Source organism: Galeopterus variegatus, unplaced genomic scaffold (assembly GCF_000696425.1).
Source record: "Galeopterus variegatus unplaced genomic scaffold, G_variegatus-3.0.2 Scaffold2018, whole genome shotgun sequence".
Taxonomy (NCBI): domain Eukaryota; kingdom Metazoa; phylum Chordata; class Mammalia; order Dermoptera; family Cynocephalidae; genus Galeopterus; species Galeopterus variegatus.
Genome location: NW_007728129.1, coordinates 183,111 through 210,739, shown reverse-complemented (window position 1 = coordinate 210,739; position 27,629 = coordinate 183,111). Strand labels below are relative to the sequence as shown.

At 34.7% G+C, this 27,629-nt stretch overlaps 1 protein-coding gene across 2 annotated transcripts in view; it reads right to left on the bottom strand.

Annotated features, from left to right (window-relative positions):
• The window catches only part of AMMECR1 (Alport syndrome, mental retardation, midface hypoplasia and elliptocytosis chromosomal region gene 1), a 115,287-nt gene that overhangs the window by 48,897 nt on the left and 38,761 nt on the right, over window positions 1-27,629 (bottom strand). Inside the window, exon 2 of one of the 2 annotated variants that reach the window (XM_008580100.1) lies at window positions 10,417-10,527. The exons of the other annotated variant lie outside the window; for it this stretch is intronic. Coding sequence (XP_008578322.1) covers window positions 10,417-10,527 — 111 coding nt within the window. The remainder of the gene's footprint in view (window positions 1-10,416; window positions 10,528-27,629) is intronic. 2 annotated transcript variants of the gene reach the window in all.

Genomic DNA, 27,629 nt, shown 5'->3' with positions numbered 1-27,629 from the left:
ACTGAGTGAAATATGGGCTTTTAAATGACTATGGCTTTTACTCTAGGTGAGAAAGGTAGATAGGAGGGCTTCTTGTCTCAGACATAAGGATTAACACTAAGTGATGAGAGTTTGGTCATGCCAGTGGGTGCATTTGTGCCCATTTTGGCTAATGGGCTAAATGTGCTGCTCTGAGCAATAATAAAATCTATGAAAAGGAAGATGCAATGGCATGGGAGGGCACATATTCTTAGTACCTACATACCTTAGTGAGCTGATATATGAGGCACAGGAACATCTAAACACACAATAGATGACAACTTTAAAACTCAGCCTTTAAAAAAGCGTACTTTTACAAAGAGCAATTACATTTTATAACGTATTTACACACCTGTGAATTTAACATGGTCATCTTTTTATCACTGAAATACTTAAGAGTTGCTTCAGGTGAAGTTCAATATTATCTGAGATTACTCCCCTTCCTAGCCACTACTCTTTATTAGAGGTGGAAACTCCGAAAAGGGGAACCAAAAAACAATTTCTTCAGGTTGCTCTGAGGCTAGGTTTCAAACCAGAAATCTCTGCTTTTGTCCATAGCATTTTCAGGCCTATTGAACTCCAACCTGTTGTTCTCAGTTCTACTGCCGCTCTAGAAAACTTTTTTTCCCATGTCACATTGGCTCTCTTCAGAGGGCTTTTGAAAAGAAATTAACAATTTTAATATTCTCATTTTTTTTCTTTTAGATTCAAAGCAATTATTACTGTAATTATTATTAACTATTCATGAAATAGCTAAGGTTTGGGTACTCAAAATGTAACATGTTTCAAAAGCTGAGATGATGCTGAAGCTTGGGTTTGGTACGGAATCATCCACATGCTCTGAGCCCCACTGTAATCAACAGCCTGGGGTCTAGGGTGCAGTCTGGGATGTAGAGCAAAACAAAGCAAACCGGTCCAAGTGGGGTTGAACCCATGACTTGATGAACAGTATAAGTCTAACCAGCAGTGTACACTTGTTTACTGCTCTTCATGTGCAGCACAGCTCCAGTCATTTCGAAGGCTTAGAATCCTTCTCTAGACCTAGGTAAGCAAATCAATTCCCCTTAGCTAGGGAGCAACAAAAAGTCATCTTAGAAGAATGGCTTAGGTTAAAAGCAACCCCAAAATTTAAAAGATATTCTCTTGCCTACTATTTTCAGTAAAGTGGCTACAGTTGGAACCTTTTAAATCACCGTTGTGGAACGTACAAAGCAGTCCTGAAGGTAGCTGGGTATAGCAACAGGAAGTTGAGTTATGGACAATCCCTTTAATCAAAACAAACAAATTAATTCACCCACATACACACACAAAAAAAAACCGGGGGGGGGTGGGGAAGAAGATATAACAACTATACTTTTATGAAGTTGTTACAACAAGCAAACGGAAAGGACATTCTTGGGGGGGAGGGGAGAGAGGGAGAAGGGAGGGAGGTGTCGGTGATAGGCCATAATAATCATATACATTGTATATTGACAAAATAAAAATTTAACGAAAAAAAAAAAATCTTTACCAAAAAAAAAAAAAAAAAAAGCTTCTGAAGAATTTATTTTACGGCCTTTTTCTAATTTTCTCTTTTGCTACTAGGAAGGACATAAAAGTAAGCATTTCGACGTAGAAATTTAAAAAACGGGTTAAAAATGGAGACAATAACATGCTAATCTAATTTGAATTATGAGTCTATAATTTCAATATGTACATTTAAAGGATAATTTTGTGAGCTAAAGTAAAATTGCAAACTTAATGAAATGGGTTTGTGAACATGAGACCAATTATAAATCTTTATTTTACGAATCTAAATGTATTTTCTTCACTTTCAGATTTTTAACATCCTGAAAAGCACACTGCACATTTGATACTAACAATAATTAGAGCTTCATTCTCAATACGATGTATCAAATACTGTTTTCCATCTTTAAAAACTCCTAGCACCTATGGAATTCTTATTCCAACATAATGTTTTTTAAGTTACCATTTGTCCATGTCTGCTTCATTTGTTATATAATATCTCTATATAACTGTATCTATATATATTATTTCTTTTGTTAACAAGAAGCAGCCCGGATAATGTAGCTGTTTAGGATAAGACTTTTATATTGAATGTTTGATCTTTACTTAAAAAGTGAAAGAAAATGTAAAAAAAAAAAATCTAGAAGTTCTTTCTAAGAAAAACATATTTATGATGCAAGATAAAGGGCTAACAATAAGTGTTTGGCCTTTGAGGAACAGCACATTATTATAAATAATGAAAAGGACATTTTTTCCAAGGACCACTACTTTGGATATCCACCTTTGAGGCAGTTTAAAGTTTGAGGGAAGGGTGAAGATTATAAAGAAGGGCTTTGTTTCTTCTTCCTTTTAAGTAAATCTTTTCAAAATTAATTTCTCAGGCTTATAAAATCATAACTAAAAATTTAATGTTAAATTGCTGCACAAAAACCTCAACATTCGATGATTTAAAGTACTCAAATTACTAGTACCATTGTCCCCTAGAACTGGTAAAAGCATATTATTTGCAAGATATTCTAAACAGGAGTAATAGCCTTGAGCTTACCACAGTGTAACCTTCTTATTCTTCCAGAACACTAAGGTACAAAATCTGTTCTCTTGTTCATTCAGGTCCTAATAACTCAAATACTTTAGATCTTATAAGTAGACCCAATAATTTATTATGTACATGTCCAGACAAAAAATATATATTTTAAATGCCTATAGCATAATTTTAGACCACATCTAATAATATAACAATTTCATACAATATTTGTGTTCTAATTTAGCTTTACCATTTCAATCTTTCATCTGAAAAAAATTAAGACTATCTCAGGCAATGATTCCCAGGAAAAGAGGTAGATATCAGTTTACTGTACTGAAATAAAATATGAATTCACTTTAATGGGACAGGAGGAAAGCAAAATCTAAAGTATTAACTTTTAATTTTCTTCATCTGCCAAGCATCAGGGTTATAATCCAACTTGGTTCTAGCAGTTTGGTGGAGGGAATGAGCCTGTGTGCACACTTTTAAGAGTTCTCCATTTCAGAGGCTTTTTTCCCCCATAACAAGTTTATTTTCCTCTTTAAAATATGAGTTACTAATCTCTCAAAATACCCAACACCATGTATATGGTCACTTTGATAATAATGATTTATACATATCCCTATAATTTTGACCTTTTTTGCCGTAGGATAAAAACCAATCAAAAAGTGATATAGAGTGTTTTGCTTTTACACAAAGTGAACTAGGGATGGACCAAATGAAATATTCATAAATTGCTTTAAATACATTTCATCTTTTATTACAGATGTACAGTAGCTATTCATCCAGTAATCACCTCCTCTGTCTCTTAAGCAAAAATCACTTTCTACCTAGGACTATAATTATTTATATAACTTCTTATCTTTCCTACTATCTTACAAACTCCTAAGGCAAAATTTAACCAGATTTGCAAGATGTACTGTTTCTTTTTTTTCTTTTTTTTTTCAATAACAGCTTTATTAAGGTCGGTCTTGCATACAATAAAATTCATCTATTTTAAATGTACAATTCAACAACTTTTAGTATATTTATAGAGTTGTGCAACCATTGCCCCAATCCATTTTTATAAGATGTACTGTTTAAACATGATTTTAAAAAAAGGAAATAGCAGCTTCCTACAAAGAGGAAAAGTTTATAGACGGATGTAAGAATAGAGTCAATTTCTTGTAGTTCATCCTCTCCTTACCAAACTCAAGAACCAAGAGCCCTGACACTGAAAAAGCCCATTTTCAGTTTCTTTCATGCCTCTTTTTTACAGATGGATTTTTCTGTTTTTCTGCCCAAAGGCATTGTACATGTGGCTCTTAATTAAAGCAGTAGGAGGATTGCAACTGGAGACTCTGAAGATCTGAAAGATGTGATAGTGAATAGAATCTGATATACTCACTACACTTAATTTCTGTGGCAGAGGTACTACATGAATTCAGACAATTTTCCATAATTCAGGAGCCATTATTCATACTGGGAATGGTTTTTGCTCTTTAGTTTCTCTTTCTATGTTCTGCTGACCAGTTTTTTGGTTACATCTCTGCACATTAGCACAACCTTGGGATAATGAAGGAATGTATTAACTGAGGCTAAAATGAGGATTCCAGCTTTTGGGAGATATTTCACCATACTTTCCTATGGATAATTTTGAGTAAAGCATATACGACAATATAGGTTCCAAACTGTACCTTAAATTCAATCCTTATAAAATCTGAATAACATTTAATTTCTCATTTAGTAATTAATACACTGAAACTATCAAATTAGGTATAATTTTAGGACTCAAGCCATCCTCCCTTTTGTAAAAAGGCAACAAAACGTAGGTTGTAAATGAAGCTAATTAATTTTTCATTGTGTTTTTGATACCTCTATTTCTCCAAAAATCATACTTTAGCCAGGACTCTCTCCACAGACACCTGACAAAAATAGTCTGGCCTTAACATCTCCAGAATGAGCTTCTATGACAATAATGTACAGTCAGAAGTGACTCATGTAAAGCTTTTCTTTTCATAAGAGAAATCAATCTGGGTAATATTAAATGAGAGTGGAGAGGAACTTGTTTAATCTTATCATTCACAATGAGCCAAGTGTAGTTATTAAAATAATCAAGAGTAAGAATTATCACAAAACAGTCTACCTTGAGGTGGGAAAATATAATTATGCTGCTTACAATGGTTTTAAACTCATACTATTTTAGAAAAATGCCATATTATACCACCATAATATAAAAGCAAATTCTGTTTACAATGAATCAAGTGACCCAGAAGTATCCAATCTAGCTAGGACCTTTGAAAGTAATAGAGTAGGTATGTTAGCTATTTTCAGTATCTCAACAAATCTAATAGAAAGTTGTTGGGCTCTTTTACCTGCCCATTATCCTGCCGACTGGGCCAATTGTCGAGCTAGGGCAGGGTCTGGAATTCACAGACCCTTCAAGCCTGTTGTCCAGACTGGGTCACAAACCCTTCACATGCCAGTCTGGGTCCCCAGACCCCTCATACACCAGGCTGGATCACCAGACCCCTCACATGCAGGTCTATGACCTAGGTAACCAGCAAAAAGGTCCTTGGAGCCGTAGGTTCGAGAGCATGGCCGTGCACAGTGGACACCAGAGGCAGTAAACACCAGCCAAACAGTGGCACCACACATGCACACTAACTCCACCCACACACAACTTGCTTACAAAGAATGCACCACACCACCCCCAACCGGACCTAAGGTAAGGGGGCCTGATTAAATTATTCTATTTTCTCAATAAAAGTTAACATTTGTAATGTACAATCAATCTCTCTCTCTCTCTCTCTCTCTCTCTCTCTGTCTCTCTCTCACACATACACAACTCACTCACAAATAACAAAACAAAACAAAACTCCAAAACAAAACAAAATGCATCACCTTTTATATGGTCACCCTGTTTGCTAGAAAGGAAATCTCCATTGCTAATTTCTCAGAATTAATTAGCATAGTTCAGAATCGAGCTCCAGACACTGCCGGCACCTGCATAATTATTGTACTGCCAAGAGGTCTAAGTACAACAAAATAAATGAGAAGAAAAGAAAGATAGTCTTTTAAGTATGGTGACCACATTCCTGTTTTACTAAACAAGAACACATCTATTAATCACTTATTTTACAAAAATTACTACCAAGTTGAATTTACATAAACAAATAGATGTGCACTTTGCTGGACAACTTATTAGCCAAAATTTTAAGCAATCTTCTTTGATTGAGATTCAAGTATATTAGTCGTAATTCTCTTCTCTATAAAAGTATGTTTTCTAAGTACTAAAGGAGGGGAAATAAATCTGTCTCTGCTTTCTAACATGTAAAAGCCATAAATGGAAGTAAATACAGGAAATTGTTGGTAAATAATTGGTAAATTCTAGAAATTACTCTTCTTCAACTGGGACAAAGAATATTTCTACTTTGAAGTCGTGAGCACTGATAAATATGGTAATTTGTGGACTGTCACCAATTTCTATGGATAGATTTTTATCAATAATTCTGAACTCTCCATTGTACTTCTTATTTGCTATAATCTTTCCTGCTTTTACCTAGAGCCTCCAGCGTCAGGAAAAAGATAGTCTATTTAACAGTTGCATGTTGTAATTCTCACAAAGTTTTCATGCTACCTACACAAAAACTATGTATTTTTATAATTGGGAGGAAATCCTCAGCCTATTTATAAGGTTTATTTCAATCTAAAATAAATTGAAATTTCAATTAGGGGAACATACAACTTGACTAAGTATTTTAATTTTCAATGTATTTATAAACAAAAAATTAATCCAGGGTAGGCATTTCATTTAAAAAGTACCTGATCAGAGCCAGCCCATGGCTCACTTGGGAGAGTGTGGTGCTGATAACACCAAGGCCACGGGTTCAGATCCCTATAAAGGGGTGGCCAGTTGGCTCACTTGGGAGAGCATGCTGCTGACAACACCAAGTCAAGGGTTAAGATCCCCTTACTGGTCATCTTTTAAAAAAAATAAAAAGTACCTCGTCATTTTTTAAAGAAAGGTTTTAGAGATTAAGGGACCACAATCAAGATAGATTATTGTCTTCTATAAAATGGTTAACTTTTAAAAGAAGAAAGCGTACTCGAACAGATATTTGTACACCTATGTTCACTGCAGCATTATACACAATAGCAAAAAGGTAGAAGCCACCCAGGCGTCCATCGCAGGATGAATGAATAAACAAAATGTGGTATATATATACAATGGAATATTATTCAGACTTAAAAACAAAGGAATTTGGCACATGCCACCACCGGGATGAACCTTGAAGACGTTATGCTAAATGAAATAAGCTAGTCACATAATGACAAATATTGAGTGATTCCACTTATATGACGTACTTAGACTAGTCAAATGCATAGAGACGGAAAGTAGAATGGTGGTTGCCAGGGCTGGAGGAGGGAGAATGGGGAATTAGTGTTCAATGGGTATAGAGTTCCAGCTGGGGAAGATGAAAAAGTTTTGGAGATGAATATTGATGATGGTTGTACAACAGTGTGAATGTGCTTAAGGCCACAGAATTGTGCACTTAAAAATGGTTAAAATGGTAAATTTTATGTATATTTTACCACGATACAATTAAGAAAGGTACCATTCTAAAAAATGAACAGTCTATCTAATCACAAATGAAGACAGTGAACAACCAGATATTCTAATGTTTTTAAAAGACACCTTTACCTGGAGTCTTTAATTTCACTGTTTTTTGTTTGTTTGCTTTGCTTTCTCCATCTTTTATACCCCCAAACCCCTAAGTTCATTGGATTTCATGTATTCATTTTGTGAGTTAAGGGTTTTACGATGGGAAGACCAGACTCCAAGAATCACCAATTATTATGTTCAGAAAAATTATATTCTTCTTGAAGTCTAGTCTATGCAGCCAAAGAACACAATTTCATATCATACAGTAGCATATTTTTGTAATAAGCATTTCCCTTTTATATAAAATTTATCCAAGTTAATTTTCTTCTGCCTAGTCTATACAATTCTGAGTTCTATACTTTCCATAATCCCATCTATATTTTCTATATTCCCATCTTTCTGGAATTTTAAATAATGTTCCAACATTTGAGTCTTAACTCCCGACTAGAATTTTTGAAGAATTATTGATCTGTGATCTATAAAATTTATAGTAACCTGCTTTCAAGTTCATTATTTTCATGACAAAGCTGCAAGACAGATTATCAGAAAATTTTATTTTGTCTAATCTTAAATGTGGCAGTCAAGAGCATGGACTTTATAGTCACATGGCCTGGGTTTGAATCCTGGTTCTACCAATAACTAAATGCATTAAAGTGGGTAAATTATTTAAATTCTCTAAATCTCAGTTTCCTCATTTTAAAAATGTGGATAGTAATACCTAAGACATGTGAGGACTATGCATATAAAGCTCATCAGCAATGTGTGATATGTAGTAAATTCCTAATAAATGGTAGCTATTAATAATAATAATAAAACAACAACATAACATGTAGAAATGACAAGCACACTATTGGACTGAAAAACATTATACTGTAATTTTAAAAAATGACTCCTTTAGTTTTTGACTCTACAATGAATCCAGGAAAAAAGATTATCTGTATTTTGTAAAACTTGTTTTCTTTTGATTGTCTCTTCCAAATAACTTGATTCTTAATACTGTGTTAAACAAAAGAAATTAAACCAAGCAAAACGAGAAGTAAATGTGAGTATACACACATAAGCACACATACATACACCTACACACACCCCTCTTTAATGTCCTCTATACAATTTGAGGAAGTTGTATAGAAACATGAGAAAAAATGTTGAAAAGTAAACAGGAAGAGCCACAGACTACAATGAGGGTGACAAGATATACAAATGTAAGCAAATTTCCAAATTCAACTATTTGAATAATTCATTCGGAATCACATTATTGCCAGAAAAATATACTGCAATTCTTCTGGTAATTACCCTTTGAGATAAATCCACAAGTCCAGAAAAGTTAGATATTCTCATCCCTTCTTATCAGTGCAGGCAAAAGAACTTATTTTCTTTAAACAAAACCAAGTTGCTACCACAGTCACTACTACGTCACTACTACTGAAGATTTCTAAAGCATATAATATTTGATAATGAGATTTCTGCCACAATTTCACTAGAAAGCACAAAGGGTTTATATACTAGATATCAACTCCTACTACCCAAGTACAAAGTAAAAATCAAATTTTATAATAGACTTGTATTTCCAAAAACATACTCCTTGGTATACTAATCGCACAAGACATTGGGATGGGAAGATAAAAGGGTTCTGTAGTCAAATAAGTTGAAGCCTGGAAAATGCTGCATTCTATACCTCTTTCTTAGAGATTCATAATACTACTAACATAAAAGGTTCTGAGAAGTCCTGCAGTGAGCCACATAATTCTTTTTTTCAGGAAATGCTAAAGAGCCAGTGTTCGTCATAACAACTTATATTGGGAAATGTACAATAAATTGCCTTTGATTAGTTATTAAACATGTAATTTCATATGCACTTGTCCCAAAAATGTAGTCACCAACAGAATTTGCTGAAGTCCCAAAATGAGCCCATTGTACTTTATGTCAGAAAAAAAACCTAACGTGCCTAGACTAGCATTTATACTATTTTTGACAAATTGTACTTATTTCCAGACTATGTGTTTTGACCCCCCTTTCAGCCTGTATGTTATTTAATCAAATCCAAACACCCAGGTTCTAATACCTGTGAAAAGCTAAAAATGAATGTGAGCCTCTAAGCCATTTCTTTCTGGGTGTCACTGTAAGCTGAGAATACCCTGCAGCTGTGAGCTACTGGGTATCTTCAAACATGAGAATACTAAACTCAGTTACATCATTTTATTAACTGGTGCTATGAACCTACATTTATGCAATTCTACAGTAACATAATGAATGTTCCACAACATTAATCCTAAAGCAAAGTAGTGATTGATTATTACTTCATTCCCTTAACATCCTCCTAACACCCCATTAAGTATATAGAACAAAATATTGTAATTACTACTTTTACATATAGAGGTTAAGCAACTTGCCCCAAGTACCCATACTCAGCAGGGACCAGTTTCTTGTTGGACAGACCCTGTGCATATTACAACTATACAAACGGTATCAGATAATCACCCTAAAATATGAACAAAAACAGGAAATTCCTTTACTAATAGCTTATTATTTAAGGAATTTTCTTCTTTTGAAATAATTTTGGCAAACAATTTGCTAGAAATCTGAACTTGAACAAAAAAATCAGATGGTGTGCTAGATAGCTTTTTGTGAGTTCAGAAATTAAGAACAGAGTCTTAACAACTGTAATGAGGCATTCATTACTTTGTCCTTGTGTTAGATGAAACAAAATAAGCAAGCTACAATTAATTCTGAGTGAAGTGTGAATGTGAATGATTATGTTGGCAGGCTGTGGCATCACTTTCTTCCTAGGTTCTCCCTTCAGTTTCAAAAGTACATAAAAGTGTAACAAAATGTTTAAGATGAAAGTGACATCAACTATTTTTAAAAACCTAATAGGGAAGAAATAACTATTATTACAGAAATAATATATTTTGGTAACCCATGGACATTTGGTCATTAATTTCCAAGTTACACAAAATAAACTGGCCATTGGAATTAAAAAATGCTTCAAAACATCTATGGCAGAATACATGTAATCACAGTATTTTATATTATGATAATATATATTAATAACATTTTACCAGAGATAAGGTAAATGGTCAAAGAGAAGGAAAAACCTGACATGAAAGGAGTCAAGACTATTGACAATTCGGTAAAAGAAAAGAAATTAAAGTATGAGGTCCAAGTTTCATACGCTTTTTTTTTTTTTAATGTAGAAGCAGAGGTAACAAAAATTGGTCTTCACCTGGTAAGTGTGTACTCCCTGAGTCCTGAATGCAAATTCATGGCAGAAAAAGTACCTATGCATCCACGCAATCTTTTGTCTCGACCAATCTTCCATGTTACAAACAGTGGGCTGTAATGGAAGATAAAAATAGGGTAAATCAATCAATTCAATTCAAGCAAGTATTTATTGAGTATTTACTATATACTAGGTTAGGTGTCTGAGATATAAAGAACAAAAGACAGGCCCTCAAGGGGCTCACAGTCTAGCCCAATGGGACTGCATTTAGCAAAAATTGTACTACACTGTATTGAGGGTGTGCTATATGTTAGGCACCAAAATAAATGTTTTAAGCAAATTATTTATGTTAATCCTCATCAACAACTCTAGGAGGCTGATACTAACAATCCTATTTACAGATGAGGTAGTTCCAACGGTTAATACATAATGAAGTAGGCACTCAAACCTGGGCAAGCCTGACTATAGAGCCTTAACCATCAGGGATGACTGTCCAATTCCTCATTTAAACCTCAAGTTACTGATTGATTCATAAGAGTACTTTAGAAAATCAGGGGAAAAAATCAACAATTTCAATAAATACTTCCTGAAAATATAGGGGCTATGTACTGTGAAAGGGGCTACAAGGGATACAAACAGTTGTGTTTTTAGGAGCCAGTACAGGAGGCAGGCATGTTCACAGCTAACCAATACAAGGCAAGAGGAAATAAGTACTATAAACCACGTCCAAAATTCCATAAGTTAAGCTACTGGGATAGAAGAAAATTTTATCAAGCTTGATAATCTTTAGCTTGGACAAGAAAAAATGAGTAGGGTTCAAAGAGGTAAAGGGTAATAGCAAACATTAACAAATACTCTGAAACAAGAAAATTTATTTTAATATTTAGATAAAAGTAATTGCCTATAAATACAATCTCTTAAGCATCCAAGAGCAAAGTATCAATTATAATAAAATGACATCAAGAATAATGTGGCTTTAAATGTAGTTTAATACAGTAGATGTTTGGATTCTGCAGCAGCCTCAACTAATGGTTAAGTCTAAAAGCAATTATGTTCGAATTAGAAGCAACTTTATATGCCAGTTTTTATGAAATAAATTAATTTATACATTTTAGGACATTTTGTAAAAAGAGAAATATCCTACAGTTGGGAATGGTCTGTGTTAATATGAGTGAGTATTCATGGTAATACTGATATTACTACAATACATTTCTGCTTTCTAAAAATGTAAATTTTAGGGGGACATACCATATGTCATATTTCTTAAAAAGCTCTGGTGAGTTGGAGAACATTCTTTCTTTAAAATACTTTCTATGCAGACAAATTGGATATGTTAAAAAAAAGGAATTAAACAAATAATAAAATAAAATACTCTAGTCAGTCATTAGCAGTTTGATGAAAAAATATCCCATTCAAGCACTTCAATCACCCCCCTCAAACATTTAAATTATGCTGAATTCTGACAAATAGCCACAATGGCAGACAGGTTCCCAAAGAACTAATGTATGTAAACCAGGGAGCAACACTAAGAGTTACCTTCTTTCAAGAGCCAGCTGCCTAGTGGCAATGAAAAAGATGACTAAAGGATAAGGCCAATTTACTGGAAACGTTAGCATTCGAGTGCTGGATGACCGACACTAAAGGTACTAAAATAAGCAAAAAAAAAAAAAGTAAAGGCCAGGTTTTCAGCTTTCTACATCATATGTACCAAACATCTGATAACTTGAGACAAGATTCTAATGCTCCATTTGGAAAATTTTCTCTAATTGCTCATGACTAACAGCTGATGATGAAGACAAACATTAGATGCAATTACTATCTCCCAATTCTTTCATAACTTATACAAATAATAACTCGTATCCTAAAATTCACACATTAATTTTATTTTTTATTTATTTATTTATTTATTTTTTTCCTTTTTGTCTTTTTTCATGTCCGGCAACGGATCGCAACCCTCAGTGTCGCGCCCGTACCGGACCGGGACCGGCAACGGGATCGCAACCCTTGGTGTCGCGCCTGCACCTCGCTCAGCCAGTGAGCGGGAACCAGTCTGTATGTGGGATCCGAACCCTCAGCGGGAGCGCCTCTGTACTCCCAAGCGGCACACTGTAGCAGTGCGCCACCAACACACATTAATTTTAAAGACGAATTTTACCTCTTTATTTTTCACTTTCTAACTCGGTAGATTCAATATCAGCAACCATTTTTATGGACAGTAAGATACCAATCTTATCCCATAACAACGGCTATACAAAGTATCTGCATGTAAGACAAGTCCTTAGCAGCTTCAGAATGAACTGAATCACATTGTAATATATGTGATATCATATCTTGAAAATACCATGATGGCCTCTCAATAATGCAGAACGGCATTGTATATTCTCTTACTCCACTATTTGAGTGAGAAAACTAAAAATATGAGTGAATTAATTTCCTATCAAAAACACTAGAAATGAAAGTCATTTATAAGGGCTTTACCTTCAATTTTCTTATTTATCCCCACTAAAAAAAAATATATATATACATCATTCTTACTGTAATATAATCCTATCTGCTCAAGTAAAGATTCAAAATTTAAAGAACAGAAAAAGAACACAAACTAAACACTATACTATGAAATATTTTGGAAGGCATTCAAACACATGGTGGGGGAAATTATATATAGTCTCGTTAACACTATGCTATCACTGATGAGGGAATGATTAATTCGGGGCTCAGGGTGCTAGAGGATAAGCTGCACTTTGCAAAGCAGCCTGAGGAGCAAAGGTACACCACAATAAGCAAGGGCATGGAGATATAAAAGTGCACAGCACATTCAGGGAACAGGAAGTACTCTGACAGTCTTGATAACTTTATATGGTCTCTTCCTGATTTAACATTCTTTGAATATTAGGCACTGTTGAATATGTGTTCTCAAGAGCCCTCATATGAGGTAGAGCAGATGCAGAATTATCTATATTCTCTCTGTTCCTTACCTGCCCCAGGCAACATCTACTTTGGAGGGGGGTTGGGATTGTGGGTAAGTATGTGTGTCAGAGATGGGAGGGAGTGCTACTTGATAACCCCACTGTGTTTAGGACAGTTGTCTAATGATGGTAGAAATCAGAATTTTAGTAGATAAAATAAAACTATTCCTTAAAAATCTGGGACTCTAATTTCTCATTTACAAATGCCAATGCCTTTTATAAAGAACACGTATGTGGAATTAAAAACCACCAAAATACCTAAAAGCAACATTTAATGAGGAAAAGAACCTGGGAGTTAATCATTTTTTTTTTCCTTTTTGTCTTTTTTTACTGACCGGTAACGGGATTGCAACCCTCGGTGTTGTGCCCGCACCGCGCTCAGCCAGTGAGTGGGAAGCGGTCTCCACATGGGATCCGAACCCTCGGCAGGAGTACTGCCTGGAGTTAATCATTTTAAAGTAGACTGAAACAGAATAAACATCATTCAGCACAAGAGATTGTATCTTCTGTGTAATAACTACTTTGTACAGGGCAATGACTACAGCAACGTTCAATACATGCTACCTAAAAATAGTAACAAAAAATATACATCTGACAAAGGATTAATATCCAGAATATACAAGGAACTCAAACAACTTTACTGCAAAAAACCCAAATAACCCAATTAAAAAATGGGCAAAAGAGTTGAACAGGCATTTCTCAAAGGAAGATATACAAAAGGCCAACAGACACGTGAGAAAATGCTCAACATCACTCAGCATTCTGGAACTGCAAATCAAAACCTCTTTGAGATACCATCTCACTCCAATTAAGATGGCTAATATCTTAGGATGGCTAATATCCAAAAGACTGAGAATGATAAATGCTGACGAGGTTGTGGAGAAAAAGGAACTCTCATACATTGCTGGTGGGACTGCAAAATGGTGTAGCCTTTATGGAAAATGGTACGGAGGTTCCTCAAACAATTACAGATAGATCTACCATATGACCCAGCTATCCCACTGCTGGGAATATACCCAGAGGAAGGGAAATCATCATGTTGAAGGGATAATTGTACTGCAGTGTTTACTATACCACTATTTACAATAGCCAAGAGTTGGAACCAGCCCAAATGTCCACCATCAGATGAGTGGATACAGAAACTGTGGTATATCTACACAATGGAATTCTACTCTGCTATAAAAAAGAATGAAATACTACCATTTGCAGCAACATGGATGGACTTGGAAAAAATCATATTAAGTGAAATAAGTCAGGCACAGAAAGAGAAATACCACATGTTCTTACTTATTTGTGGGAGCTAAAAATAAATAAATAAATACACAAACAAATGGGGGGGTGGGGAAAAAGACACAACAATCACAATTCCTTGAACTTGTTAAGACAAGTGAACAGATATGATATTGATCAGTGGGAATGGGGAGATGGAGGGGGGAGGGAAGAATTGGTAAAGGGACATGAAAATCAACTACACTGTATACTGATAAAATAAAATAAAATAAATAAAACTAAAAATAAAAACTAACAAAAATTTTTCTTCACCCAACACACAGAGGGAAGAAATACTCAATTTCATTTTTAAATGTGCTATTAAAACACATATGAGTTACCAAAAAGATATAAGACATCTGCATAATCAGAGCCAGATCAAAGTAGAAAAAAGGTTTTGAGTCTTTTGAAAGAAGCTGCTCAATTACAAGGAAATAAGGAAAATAGTTCATAGTAAGACAAAAATTGAATGTTTTCGGAAAATGCTTTTGCCATATGGTTTGAGGCCACCTACGTCATTGAAAAAAATACTACAAACTAGAAAGGGACTCAAAATGAGATGAAATATTAATGGAAATGTTTATCTAAGGGTAAGCAGACATCGCTTTTTAAGGAATTTTTTTACTTCTTAACATTTTGTACCACTATGTTCTGAGAAACCTTTGGAGGAAAGTAAACTCTCCATTTTTCCAAGTCTGTAGACAGGAACAGGAAATAACCACCTAATCTAGGTGACTCCTCCCTGCCCATTGGCAGCCAATACTGTCATGTCTACAGTGGCTCTCAGGGAAATGTAGTTGCATGGAATCAGCAAAAGTACAAAAAGCAATGTAAATCTGAACAGGACACTTCCCAGTCCAAGTGCTATGCCACTTTCCGCACCCCTCTTTTGAGACTGTTCTATTGATGTAAACCAGAACAGAAATATGTTTGTGAGAATGGGGTACAATTGGAAGACATGATGAAACAGGTGTATTTACTTACTATTTTGCCTTAAATCCTATATCCTGCCATGATAAGGCAAAACAGGAAAAATGGCCTTAGACCATTGTGAGCCCTCACTCTGGCAATTTGCTCTTCTTTACAATTAGATTCTTTAGAATGAGACTTATAGGTGGCAACATTAACAAAATAATATCAATTTCTACCAATATAATAATAATTTACTATAACAGGAGTACTCAAAAAGGTTGTTTATATTGGAGATAGATACAGGTAAAGAGAATAAGCCCTGTAGTTTGGTTCTTTTCTTCTGCCATCAAATAACGATTGCTTCTCAACTGTATTCAAGTTTCTCGACAACTTACCTCAAAAATCCAACTGTATTACTCATATCATCCAACTAAACTCAGTACTATAATTCCCCAGAATCTGGAAGCTGAAATGGTGGTGTCTTTTTCTCACCACCAGACTAAAACCTTTCACTTCCTATTTCAACAAAAAGAAGCTATATATTTCATTTATTAACTATTTAAATTACAGATTCAATTCATAAAAACATACCTGCTATGTTAAATCTTGTATTAGTCAGCTCAGACTACCATAACAAAATACCATAGACTGGGTGGCTTAAACAACAGATATTTATTTTCTCACAGGTCTGGAAGTTAGAAAGTCCAAGATCAAGGTTATGGCAGGATTTGATTCCTGGTGAGGGCTCTTTTCCTGGCTTGTGCACAACCACTTTGTTCTCACATGACTTTTCCTCTAAGTGTGCACAGGAAGAGAAAGAGAGTGAGCTCTCCATTGAATTTTTTCATAATGACAGTAATCCTATCAAATCAGGGTCCCATCTTTATGAGTTCATTTCACCTTAATTACTTCCTTATAGGCCCTGTCTCCAAATGCACTCACATTGGAGGTTAGGGCTTGACCATATGAATTGGGGGAGGGGGACACAACTCAGTCCATAACAAATCCCTAACAAAAACTTCAGTGCATAGTTTAAAGTTTATATAACAATGTCATTAGCTGAAAGAGCCTTTTAAAATGATCCATTTCCTTTTCATTTTACAGGTGAAAAACAAAAAGATCCAGGGAGACTAAGTGCCGACTACCAAGCTGGTTAGTGTTAGAACCTGGCACGTTCTCTAAATTTTCTCACTACTGACTTATATAATATATTCCAGTACACACAAAAGAAATCATGAGTAGCAAACCTAGGTGTCTTCTAAAAGAACAGAGAAGAGGTAAATCCTATGAATACTACACATACTGCACAGCTGAGCACAAACACAAATCTCTTCCTCCTATTCCTCTCAGGAGAAGAGATTAGCTTAGAAGAAATCAGGACAAACTGAAAATGCTGAATCAGCCTAGAAACACTAGCCACAATTTATAAGCTTCCATACTATTCCCATTAAAAGCCCACATCAAAGCCTATCATTTTATCTTTGATAGTTTCCCAACTCCCTTTCTGACCCCTTTTCAACCTCCTCCTCTCATTTTTTCCTGTTGTCTAGCCAGCCTTTATCAAATAACAGGTCTTCTATCTGTTATCTACAAATTTCCTCCAAATCTAAATTTCCATTTACCTATGGTTAACAACCACTCACCTAGGTATTGAGCTAATTATCTGATTAAGTAATTCATATTATGGAATGAATGAAGCTTAAGTCTTCCAGATAATTTGAGGTTCAAATGCATAAGAAAGGAGAGGAATGGGAGGCAGCTGATCTTGGGGAGAGGCAGGGTGGAGAAGGTACACTTTCTCATCCACACTAATATTTTACTGCAGGTAAAGAAAACATACTAAGTCACCACTGTAGCCTTATACCACATTCCTCCCTCGAACATTTGTAAATAGCCTGTATCCCATGGGGCTCAAGAAAATAAAGAGACACTGCTTAGATAGACAGCTTTGATAGTACAGGAGACCACAAATATCTGAAATTTCTGGAATCAGGAATTACCAGTCTTTCAATACTTTTCTTTGCCTGGTGTTCCCAGAAATTCTATCATAGCACCATTATATTTTCTTTTTTTCCTCACTTTTATAATTCTAATTTAACTGGCATATGTCTGAGGAAGGGAAGTAGACTAGATAGAATCTAACAGATGATTGGAAGGTTGAAAAAGATTTTTTTTCTTTTGGTAAATCAAGGGTAAGCACCACTGAACCAGCCAAATCACAAGCATACTTTAAGGGATTAGCTTGATTCTGCCAATTTTTGAACTGAAAGAACCATTTCTTTCCCTTAGCAAGACCAAATTAACAATTTTCAGAAAACTGTAAAAAAATTCAGTCTCAAACTTGATATGCTGAGATAGTCTGTCTTATTTAGTTTTTTAGAGTCCTAAATTAGATGAGAAAGATTACCTGGATTGGAAAAAATTACTATATTTGCACATATTTTCTTTTCTTGGTTTACACCGATGTGGGTATTGAATTTAATATATGGTAACATTTTAAGGATGAAATCGCTGGGTTTTGTTTTTGTTTTTTTCTGGTAACAGGAACATACCATAAACCTTTATTAACTGAAAATGTAACATAAATTTTAAGTGACAATTTGCTATAGATTTCTTTTTTTAATTGGTTATGAATGTTCATGAGATACAAAGCTGATGGTCACCCCTCATGCCCATGATGTGGGGGACAAATTCATACTGGCAGAATATCCATTATCGGAAATTGCATTTGTACCTGTGTCGCCCACCCAATTACCCCAACCTCCCTCCCCCTCCTTTTTCCCCCCCAACACAAATTGTGTTTGTACTGCATGTTCCCCACCCAGTTATCCCTAATCGCCCTCCCCCTTTCCCTTCCCCCCCAATCCACTTTGTAGCCCAAGGAATGTTCTCTCCCTCTGCAAGTCCAATGCACTACTGTGGTCTTTCTTTCCTTCCTTCTTTCTCTCTTAGCTCCCACATGAGTGAGTACATGTGGCATTTATCCCTCTGTACTTTGCTTATTTCAATCAACAAATTTCTCCAGGCTCAACTATATTGTTGCAAATTGAAGTATTTCATTCTTTTTTATGGCAGAGTAGTATTCCATGGTGAATATATACCACATTTTCCTTATACAATCATCCATCGATGGACATTTAGGTTGGTTTAATGTCTTGGCTATTGTAAACAGAGCTGCAATGAACATGGGAGTGCAGGTATCCCTTTGACATGATGATTTCCATTCCTCTGGCTATATACACAGAAGTGGGTCTGCTGGATCATATGGAAGATCTATCTGTAGTTGTTGGAGAAACCTCCATACTGTTTTCCACAGTGGTTGTACTGATTCACAGTCCCACCAACAATGTAGGAGTGTTCCCTTCTCTCCACATCCTCACCAGCATTTGTTATTCATTGTTATTTGTTATTTTTGATTATAGCCAGTCTAACTGGGGAGAGGTAGTATCTCAATGTAGTTTTAATTTGCAATTCCCTGATGACTAGTGATGTTGAGCATATTTTCTTGTACCTGTTGGCCATTTGTATGTCTTCCTTTGAAAAATGTCTATTCAGCTCCTTTGCCCATTTTTTTATTGTTTTTTTTTTTTTTTTTTCCTTTTTTTTTTTTTTTTTTTTTTTTTTTTTTTTTTTTTTTTAACTGTATAATAGTTTGAGTTCCTTGTATATTATGGATATTAAACCCTTGTCAAATGCATAGTTAGCAAAAATTTTCTCCCACTCTGTAGGTTGTTTCACTCTGTAGGTTTTTTCCTTTGCTGTGCAGAAGCTTTTTAGTTTGATATAGTCCCATTTGTTTATTTTTCCTTTTGCTGCTTGTGCTTTTGGGCTCAAGTTCATAAAGCCTGTGTCCAGACCTAGTTGCGGAAGTATTTCACCTATATTTTCCCTTAGTAATTTTACAGTTTCATGTCTTATACTTAAGTCTTTAATCCATTTTGAATTGATTTTAGTGTATGGTGAGAAATGCACACCTAGTTTCATTTTTCTGCATATGGATATCCAGTTTTCCCAGCACCACTTATTGAAGAGGCAGTCTTTTCCCCAATGTCAATTTTTATTGCCTTTGTCCAATATCAAATGGCTATAAGACTGAGGGGTGATTTCTGGGTTCTCAATTCTAGTCCACTGGTCTGAATGTCTATTTTTATATCAGTACAATGCTGTTTTGGTTACAACAGCTTTGTGGTATAGTTTGAAGTCAGGTAGTGTTATGCCTCCAGCTTTATTTATTTATTTTTTTTGGTCAGGATTTCTTTGGCTATTTGGGGTCTTTTGTTGTTCCATATGAAAGGTAAGGTTGTTTTTTCCATATCTGTGAAGAATGTCATCGGTATTTTGATGGGGATTGCATTGAATCTGTAGATTGCTTTGGAAAATCTATAGACATTTTCACAATGTTAATTCTTCCAATCTGAGAGCATGGAATACCTTTTTATCTTTTTGTCTTAATTTCTTTCAGAAGTGGTTTGTAGTTCTCATTGTAGAGGTCTTTCACCTCCTTGGTTAAATTGATCACTAGGTATCTTATTTTTTTGTGACAATTGTAAATGGACTTACTTTCTTTATTTCTCTTTCTGTTAGTTCATTATTTGAGTACATAAATGCAACTGATTTGGGGGCATTTATTTTGTATCCTGCAACATTACTGAAGTTATTAACCAGCTCTAGGAGTTTTTTGATAGCGTCTTTAGTTTTTTCTATATATAGTATCATGTCATCTGCAAATAGAGAAAGTTTGACTTCGTCTTTTTCAATTGCTATAGATTTCAAAAAGGAAATAATTTCCATTTGGAATTCCTATTCCGAAACCATGTGTTCAAAGATCTTTACAGTTTGAGACTCAGCCTTTACTATAAAAACAATTAATTACTTTAATGTAAAACACGGCAAAAAAGACCTTCTACTGAAGTGTTAAGATTCTTAAACTCAATGTAAGCAAAATTCAGAAAACCAGGAGAACTAGGTCCAGAAGTTTTGCAATGAATATTGATTGATACAATTGACTCTTATTTTTTCATTCTATTAAAAACTTTTATGAAACTTTGCTTTGGTACTTCCATTTATCTATATATGCTGGTTGGTCAGGGAATTCATAAGACTTTAAACAAGACAAAAACTAAGGGTTTTGTTTGTTTTGGTTTTCTACCTGTATCTTACCTCCCCAGGTGATGACATGTCTTCTACCATCTTGTCTTTCCCACAGAGCCCAACTCAATTACCAGAAGTAGAGTAGATGGGAAATAAATATGCTGATTGATTAAAATACTAATGTAAAAAGAGCTGGAAAGCTATCTAGATTCTTCATTCTAGATTTTTATCTTGTTTCCCATTCCAAAGAGACCTGAGATAATGTGCCAGCCTAATAAGTAAAACCCGCAATAAAACTGTGATATATTTGTTTTTCACATGTTTTCTGGGTTTAGAAAGGTAACTGTTTTGATTTTAAGATCCTTGTATTGGATTACTTGCTCCCATGGGACAAAGGAGCTGGAAGTACTCAGCTTTACAGCAGGAATTCAGCAAGTCCTTCTCATTTTAGGGGGAAGAAAAGTGGGATCTAGGGACAAAGTAGTCAACTGAGACCATATTTTGTATCGTGACTGCTTATGTTGTCTTTGCTATTTTCATCCGCCTCTCCCTTTACCTTTCAGAAAGCAGTTCAACATCTCAAAAACCTTTACGATGAAATATCCAAGAGGTCAAGGATTTTTGAGATGGAATTAACATCCTTACCTACAAAGTGCTTCTTTTTTTAAAATCAGCTTTATTAGAATATAATTTATACATGGTAACAGCACCCATTTTAAGTGTAAAATTCAATAAATTCTGACAAACATACACATACATGTAAGTTAAACCACAATCAAGGTACAGAATGTTTCTATCACTCTAGAGTTCTCCTGATTGGCAATCAATCCCCTCTCCACAGTCCTGGACTCTGGCAAACACGAATTTGTTTTCTGTCACTATGGTCTTGCTTTTTTCAGAATTTCATATAAATAGAACCATCCAATATGCAGTCTTTTGGGTCAGTCTTCTTTCATTCAACATAATGTTTTGATATTCATTCATATTGTTTGGTCCTTATAGCTGAGTGATATTTGTGTGTTGTATAGTAGATCTTTAGAAGTTATTTCTTTAGCATAACTGAAACTTTATACCCACTGAACAAGTCCCCATTCCCCACCCGCAATGCCCCTGGTAACCACTATTGTATTCTCTGCTTCCATTAGTTTCACTATTATAGATATCTCATATAAGTGAAATCATGCAGTAATTTCCCTCTATCACTGGCTTATTTCACTTAGCATAATGTCCTCCAGGTTCATCCCTATTGTTGCAAACAGCAGGATTTCCTTCTTTTTTGAGGCTGAATAATATTTAATTGTATGTATATACCACATTTTCTTTATCGATTCCTCTGTCGATGGACACTTGGGTTGTTTCCATATCTTTGCTGTTGTGAATAATGCTGCAACACACATGGGATTGGAGTTATCTCTTCAAGATCCTGATTTCAATTCTTTTGTACATATACCCAAAGGTGGGATTGCTGGATCATATGGTAGTTTTATTTTTAATTTTTTGAGAAATCTCCATACTTTTTTCCATATCTGCTGCACCATTTTACTTTCCCACGAAGGATGTGCAAGGGTTCCAATTTCTCCAGGATCACAGAATGAGCTGGGAAGAATTCAATCCTCTATTTTCTATGAGTTTGGTTTATTTGTTCTTTAAATATTTGATAGAATTCACCACTAAATTCATTGCGGGCCTGAGTTTTAATTGTGGGATGTTTTTTAATTACAAGTTTAATTTCTTTAATAGACACAAGGCTGTTAGAATTTTCTAATTCTTTTCAAGTCAATTTTGGTAAATTTTGTCTTTCAAGGAATTTTTTCATTTCATCTAAGTTGTAGAACTTATTGGCATAAAGTCATTCAGAATATTCCCTTATCCTTTTAATGTCTGTAGGATCTATAGTGATGTGTATTCTTTCATTCCTAATATTGGTGATTTATGTTATTTTGTGTCTTTCCTCTTGTTTTTATGTTATCAGTCTAGCTATAGGTTTATCAACTTTATTAATCTTTTCAAAGAGCTGGCTTTTGTTTTTATTGAGATTTCTCTATTGTTTTCTATAATACTTATTTCTACCCTTCTATTAATTCTCTTACTTAACGATTTAATTTGCTGTTCTTTTTCTAGCTTCGTAAGGTAGAAGTTTATTTTAGATCTTCCTTTTTCTAAAGCTATGAATTTCCCTCTAAGCATTGTGTTAGTTGCATCTCACAAATTTTAATATACTGTGTTTTCATTATCATTCACTTAAAAATATTTTGTAATTTCCCTTATAATTCTTCTTTGGCCCATGGTTCGTTTAGAGGTATATTATATAATTTCCTAATATTTGGGAGTTTTCCAGGTATCTTTTTGTTATTGATTTCTAACTTAATTCTATTTCAGTCAGAGAACATACTTTATATGATTTCAGTCCTTCTAAATATATTGAAGTCTTGTTTTATGGCCCAGAATATGGTTTATCTTAGTGAATGTACCTTGTAAATTTGAAGAGTGCATTCTGGTAGTGTTAGGTCCAGTGTTTTACAAATGTTAATTAGGTCCAGTTGACTGGTAGCATTGGTGAGGTTTTCTATCTCTTCACTGATTTTTTTTTCTACTTGTTCTATCAATTACTGAGTTAAAAGTGTTGAAATATGCAGCTCTAATAGTGGTTTTGTCTATTTATCCTTTTAGATGTATCTGTTTCTTTTCCCCCCTCATATTTTGAGGCTCTGTTAGGCACATACACATTTAAAATTGTTGTCTTCTTGATGAATTGACCACTTTATCATTATGAAATAGCCCTCCTGATTCCTGGTAATACTGCTTATTAACATAGTCATTCCAGCTTTCTTATGATTGGCGCTTGTACTATATATCTTTTTCCATCTTTTTACTTGTAATTTATCTGTGTCTTTATCCATAAAGTGGGTTTCTTATATACAGTATATAGTTGGATCTTGCATTTTTATGCAGTCTTTTAATTGGAGTGGTTACATCACTTCTATTAAATGTAACTACTAATATGGTTGGGTTTAAGTCCACCAACTTCACATTTGATATTTGTTTTCTATATTTCCTATCTGTTCTCTGCTTCTCTTTTTCTCTTTGTCCTCTTTGAGATTAAATGAGTATATTTTAGTATTTCATTTTATCACCACTATTAGCTTATTAGTTATGCCTTTTTTAGTGGTTGCTCTAGGTTGCATAAGATGCATCTTTAACTTACTGCAATCTACATTCAAGTAATATTATATCACTACACATATAAGGGTACTTCGAAAAGTTCATGGAAAGATTCTTATCTTTCCGTTCTATTTATTCATGAACTTTTAAAAGTACCTTTGTATAACGTAAGAATCTTAATGGTATACTTCCATTTCATGCATCCCATCCCTTAGGGCTACTGTCAACCTTTCACTTCTACATACCTTATAAATCCTATGACAGATTATTAATTTTGCTTTAAACAATTACTCAATTTTAAAATAAATTTTTAAATGAGGGGAAAAAGTCTTTTATATTTACCCACACTTGCCACATTTATCTGGCACTTTTCATTACTTTGTAGAGATCCAAGTTTCCATCTGGCAAAATTTTCCTTCAACCTGAAGAGCTTCTTTTAATATTTCTCATAGTTCAGGTCTGATGGTGACAATCTGTTTACTTTTTCTTTGTCTGAAAAATATATATTTCACTTTCATTTCTTTTTGCCTTCATTTTTATTCAATGGATGTAGAATTTGAGGTTGGTGGTTTTTTTTTTTTTTCTTTCAGCACTTTAAAGATGTAATTTCATTGTCTTCTGGCTGGCATTGTTTCTGATGAGAACTATATGGTTCTTATCTTTGTTCCTCTGTATGTAACATGACTTTTTTCCCCCTCTGGCAGCTTTTAAAATGCTCTACCACTGGTTTTCAACAATTTGATTATATTTGTCTTAGTGCAGTTTTCTTTGTGGTTTTCCTGTTAGAGGTTAATTAGCTTCTTGGATCTATGGGTTTATAGTTTTCATCATATTTGTAAAACTTCTAACCATTATTTCTTCAATTATCTTTTCTGCCTATTCCTCTATCTTCTTTTCTTATGGGATTCTAATTACATGTATGTTAGTCTACTTGATATCTCACAGTTCAGTGAGGCTTTTTTCCTTCAGTTTTTTCCATTGTGTTTCAGATTGGATAATTTCTATTTTTATGTATTCAAATTCATTGATCTTTTCTTCTGCAGTGTCTAATTTGCTATTTATCTCAACCAGTGAATTTTTCATTTCATATAGTGTACTTTTCAGCTCCAGAAGTTCCATTTGGTTCTTTATATGTCTTCCATTTCTTTACTTACTCATGTTTTCCTTTTAGTTCTTCAACATATTTTCACAGCTGTTTTAAAGTCCTTGTCTGCTAATTCTATAACCATCACTTCTGATTGTTTCTATTTGACTTTCTCCTGTTTATGGGTCACATTTTAATGCTTATTGTAATATTTAGTAACTTTCTGGGTGGCAGATATTATAATCATTATATTGTTGAGTGTTTGGATTTTGCTGTCTTCCTTTAAAGAATGTTGAAGTTTGATTTGTCATGCAGTTAAATTATTTGTGGATAACTATTTTTCAAGATGTGGTTTTAAGTTTCGTTAGTTTGGGATTAGAGTAGTCTTTACTCTAGTGCTACTTTAGCCCTACTACTAAGGTATGACCATTCTGGGGTCTCTATAGAATGCCCTGGGTGTTCAAAAAAGTTTCACACCTCTTGCTGTGGGAACTCCAATGTCTCTCAGCCCTGTATGGGCTCTCATAAGTTTTCTTTTTATAGCTCCTGAGCAGTTGTTTTTTGCCCAGCCTCATGGTATTTCCCTTGACACACACATAGGCTCACATTCAACTGAAAATAAAGGGAATATCTATGCAGGTCTCTGGAGCTATTTCTCTGAATAGTCCCCCCCGCCCCCGTCTAGTACTATGCTCCACAAATTCCTGCCACCTAGGCCTCCGTGACATCCTATCTCTTCCTCATCAATTCAGCAAGATTGCAGGCTCTGCTTGGGTTCCCTCTCACAATGCTGCTGTCTAGAAACTGCCTGCAGACAAAATGCCAGGGTGAATGTGGAGCTCACTTCATTTGTTCCCTTTCTCTCAGAAATCATAGTCCTATGCTGCCTGTTGCCCAATGCCTGAAAACTGTTGTTTTATGAATTTTGTCCAGTTTCTAGTTATTTATGGGAGTTATGAAGTGGAAGGAACAAGTCTTGTATCAGTTTCTTCTTCATGGAAGAAGTGGAAGTCTTAAAGCCTTTTAACCAGAAGTCACTTTAAGGGTCAAACTTGGTGGTAGGTTTCACATATTAAATGGGGAAAAACCTACCACAAATAATAGTAGACTACTGCCAGCAAAAAAAATAAAAATAAAAATAAAAGGCTTAGGAAGCAGAAGGTGAAAGTGACAGATCTCTTCAGCTTTGACAGGTGGTAAACTCTTAGAAGAATATGAAGTAAGTCAACCAATTTTAGGGGCAACACACTGCTCAGAACCCAAAGGTTAGAGAAGTCACTCTTAAAAAGTTTCATATTGAGAACTCTAAAGTGCAAAGTAATGAAATAAAAAGAAAACCAAAGCAATCAGGTAGAATCCAAACTTGACAAAAGTATCAGTTACCAGTCACACCGATATTTCCTTTTTTAAGCCCATGCCAAAAATAGCTCACTCCTCTTATTCTAAATGCGATTTGAACAACCTTATTTACAGCACCTGAAAAATCTTGAGGAAGTTATTAATAATCACAAATTATGTCTGATGTGTGGTTTGTTATTGCTATTTTTAAAGTGCTATTTTTTCAGCTGCAACAATTTAAACAATCTTACAGCATAGCTATTTACCTCACTACTGCCCTAGACAACATTGAATATATCATAGTCTTACCTGTACAAATCTTACAATAACAATGTCATATCTATACAGGGCAGTCACCTAAGAACAGGAGACCTACATTAAGAAAATTAGATATGAAAAGTTCTTTTATCATGTAACAAATAAAAAAAATGTGATATGTACCATTAAATTATCATATCAAAAATTTATTTTAAAAAATTGCCCCACCAACACATCAGGCAACCGTATGATAGTTCAATGTTCAGAAAGTAAATTGATCTGGCTTCTAATGTAGGAAAAACAGAACAAAATTTCCATGGAAAATTAGGATACCAGTAAGCAAGATACTGCAGGGCCTGTAAGAGAAAATCAAAATCCAAGAATGACACTGGCTGAGAAACCGAAGTAATAAGGTAGGTAAAAGAGGATAATTGCTTACCTATAAAGCAGCCTTCTGACTTTCCTCTTCTCTTTAGGTAGTCCTATATAACTGCCTACTTCAAAGCCTATAACTTTGTAAACAAATGAAACAGAAGCTAAACAAAGAGACCAAACTCCCTGGGAAGATAAGAAAGAACACAGCAGCCTTACCAACAAGCACCACTACAACGACTTCCTATGTATATTTAAATGCGTTGGTTTTTTAAAAAAGCCTCCTGCTGAACTGCTAGGCACAAGGCAGAATACAAATTAGCCAAAGGTTGTGTATGTGGTCTAGAAATGACGGTGACCCACTCAGCTTCATGACATTAATACAACGAGAAAGTAAAATTTGCCACCTGAACTATTGAACATGCTCATCCCTACAAGCTAATTTTTCCCAAGAGTGCCACCTAGTCCTCTTCTTTAAAACCAGTGAGAATAAACCTTTGCTTTTTAGAAAAATCCCACAGATAAAAAATATTTTAAACTAGAGTTTTCTCTCTACTTACAGATCTGAAAGAAACACACATATGGAACTTCATACTCAATCCAGGATTTCTATATAGCCATACAAAGAAAGACCAGGAGAAATGTAATTTCCCATAGAGCCTACCTCTCCCACTCCTTCCTGGCATTAAATACTAACCAAGTTTCCAGATAAAGATTCAGATCTCTGGACTACACGTGTTCAGTTGAATACTGCTAGATTGGTT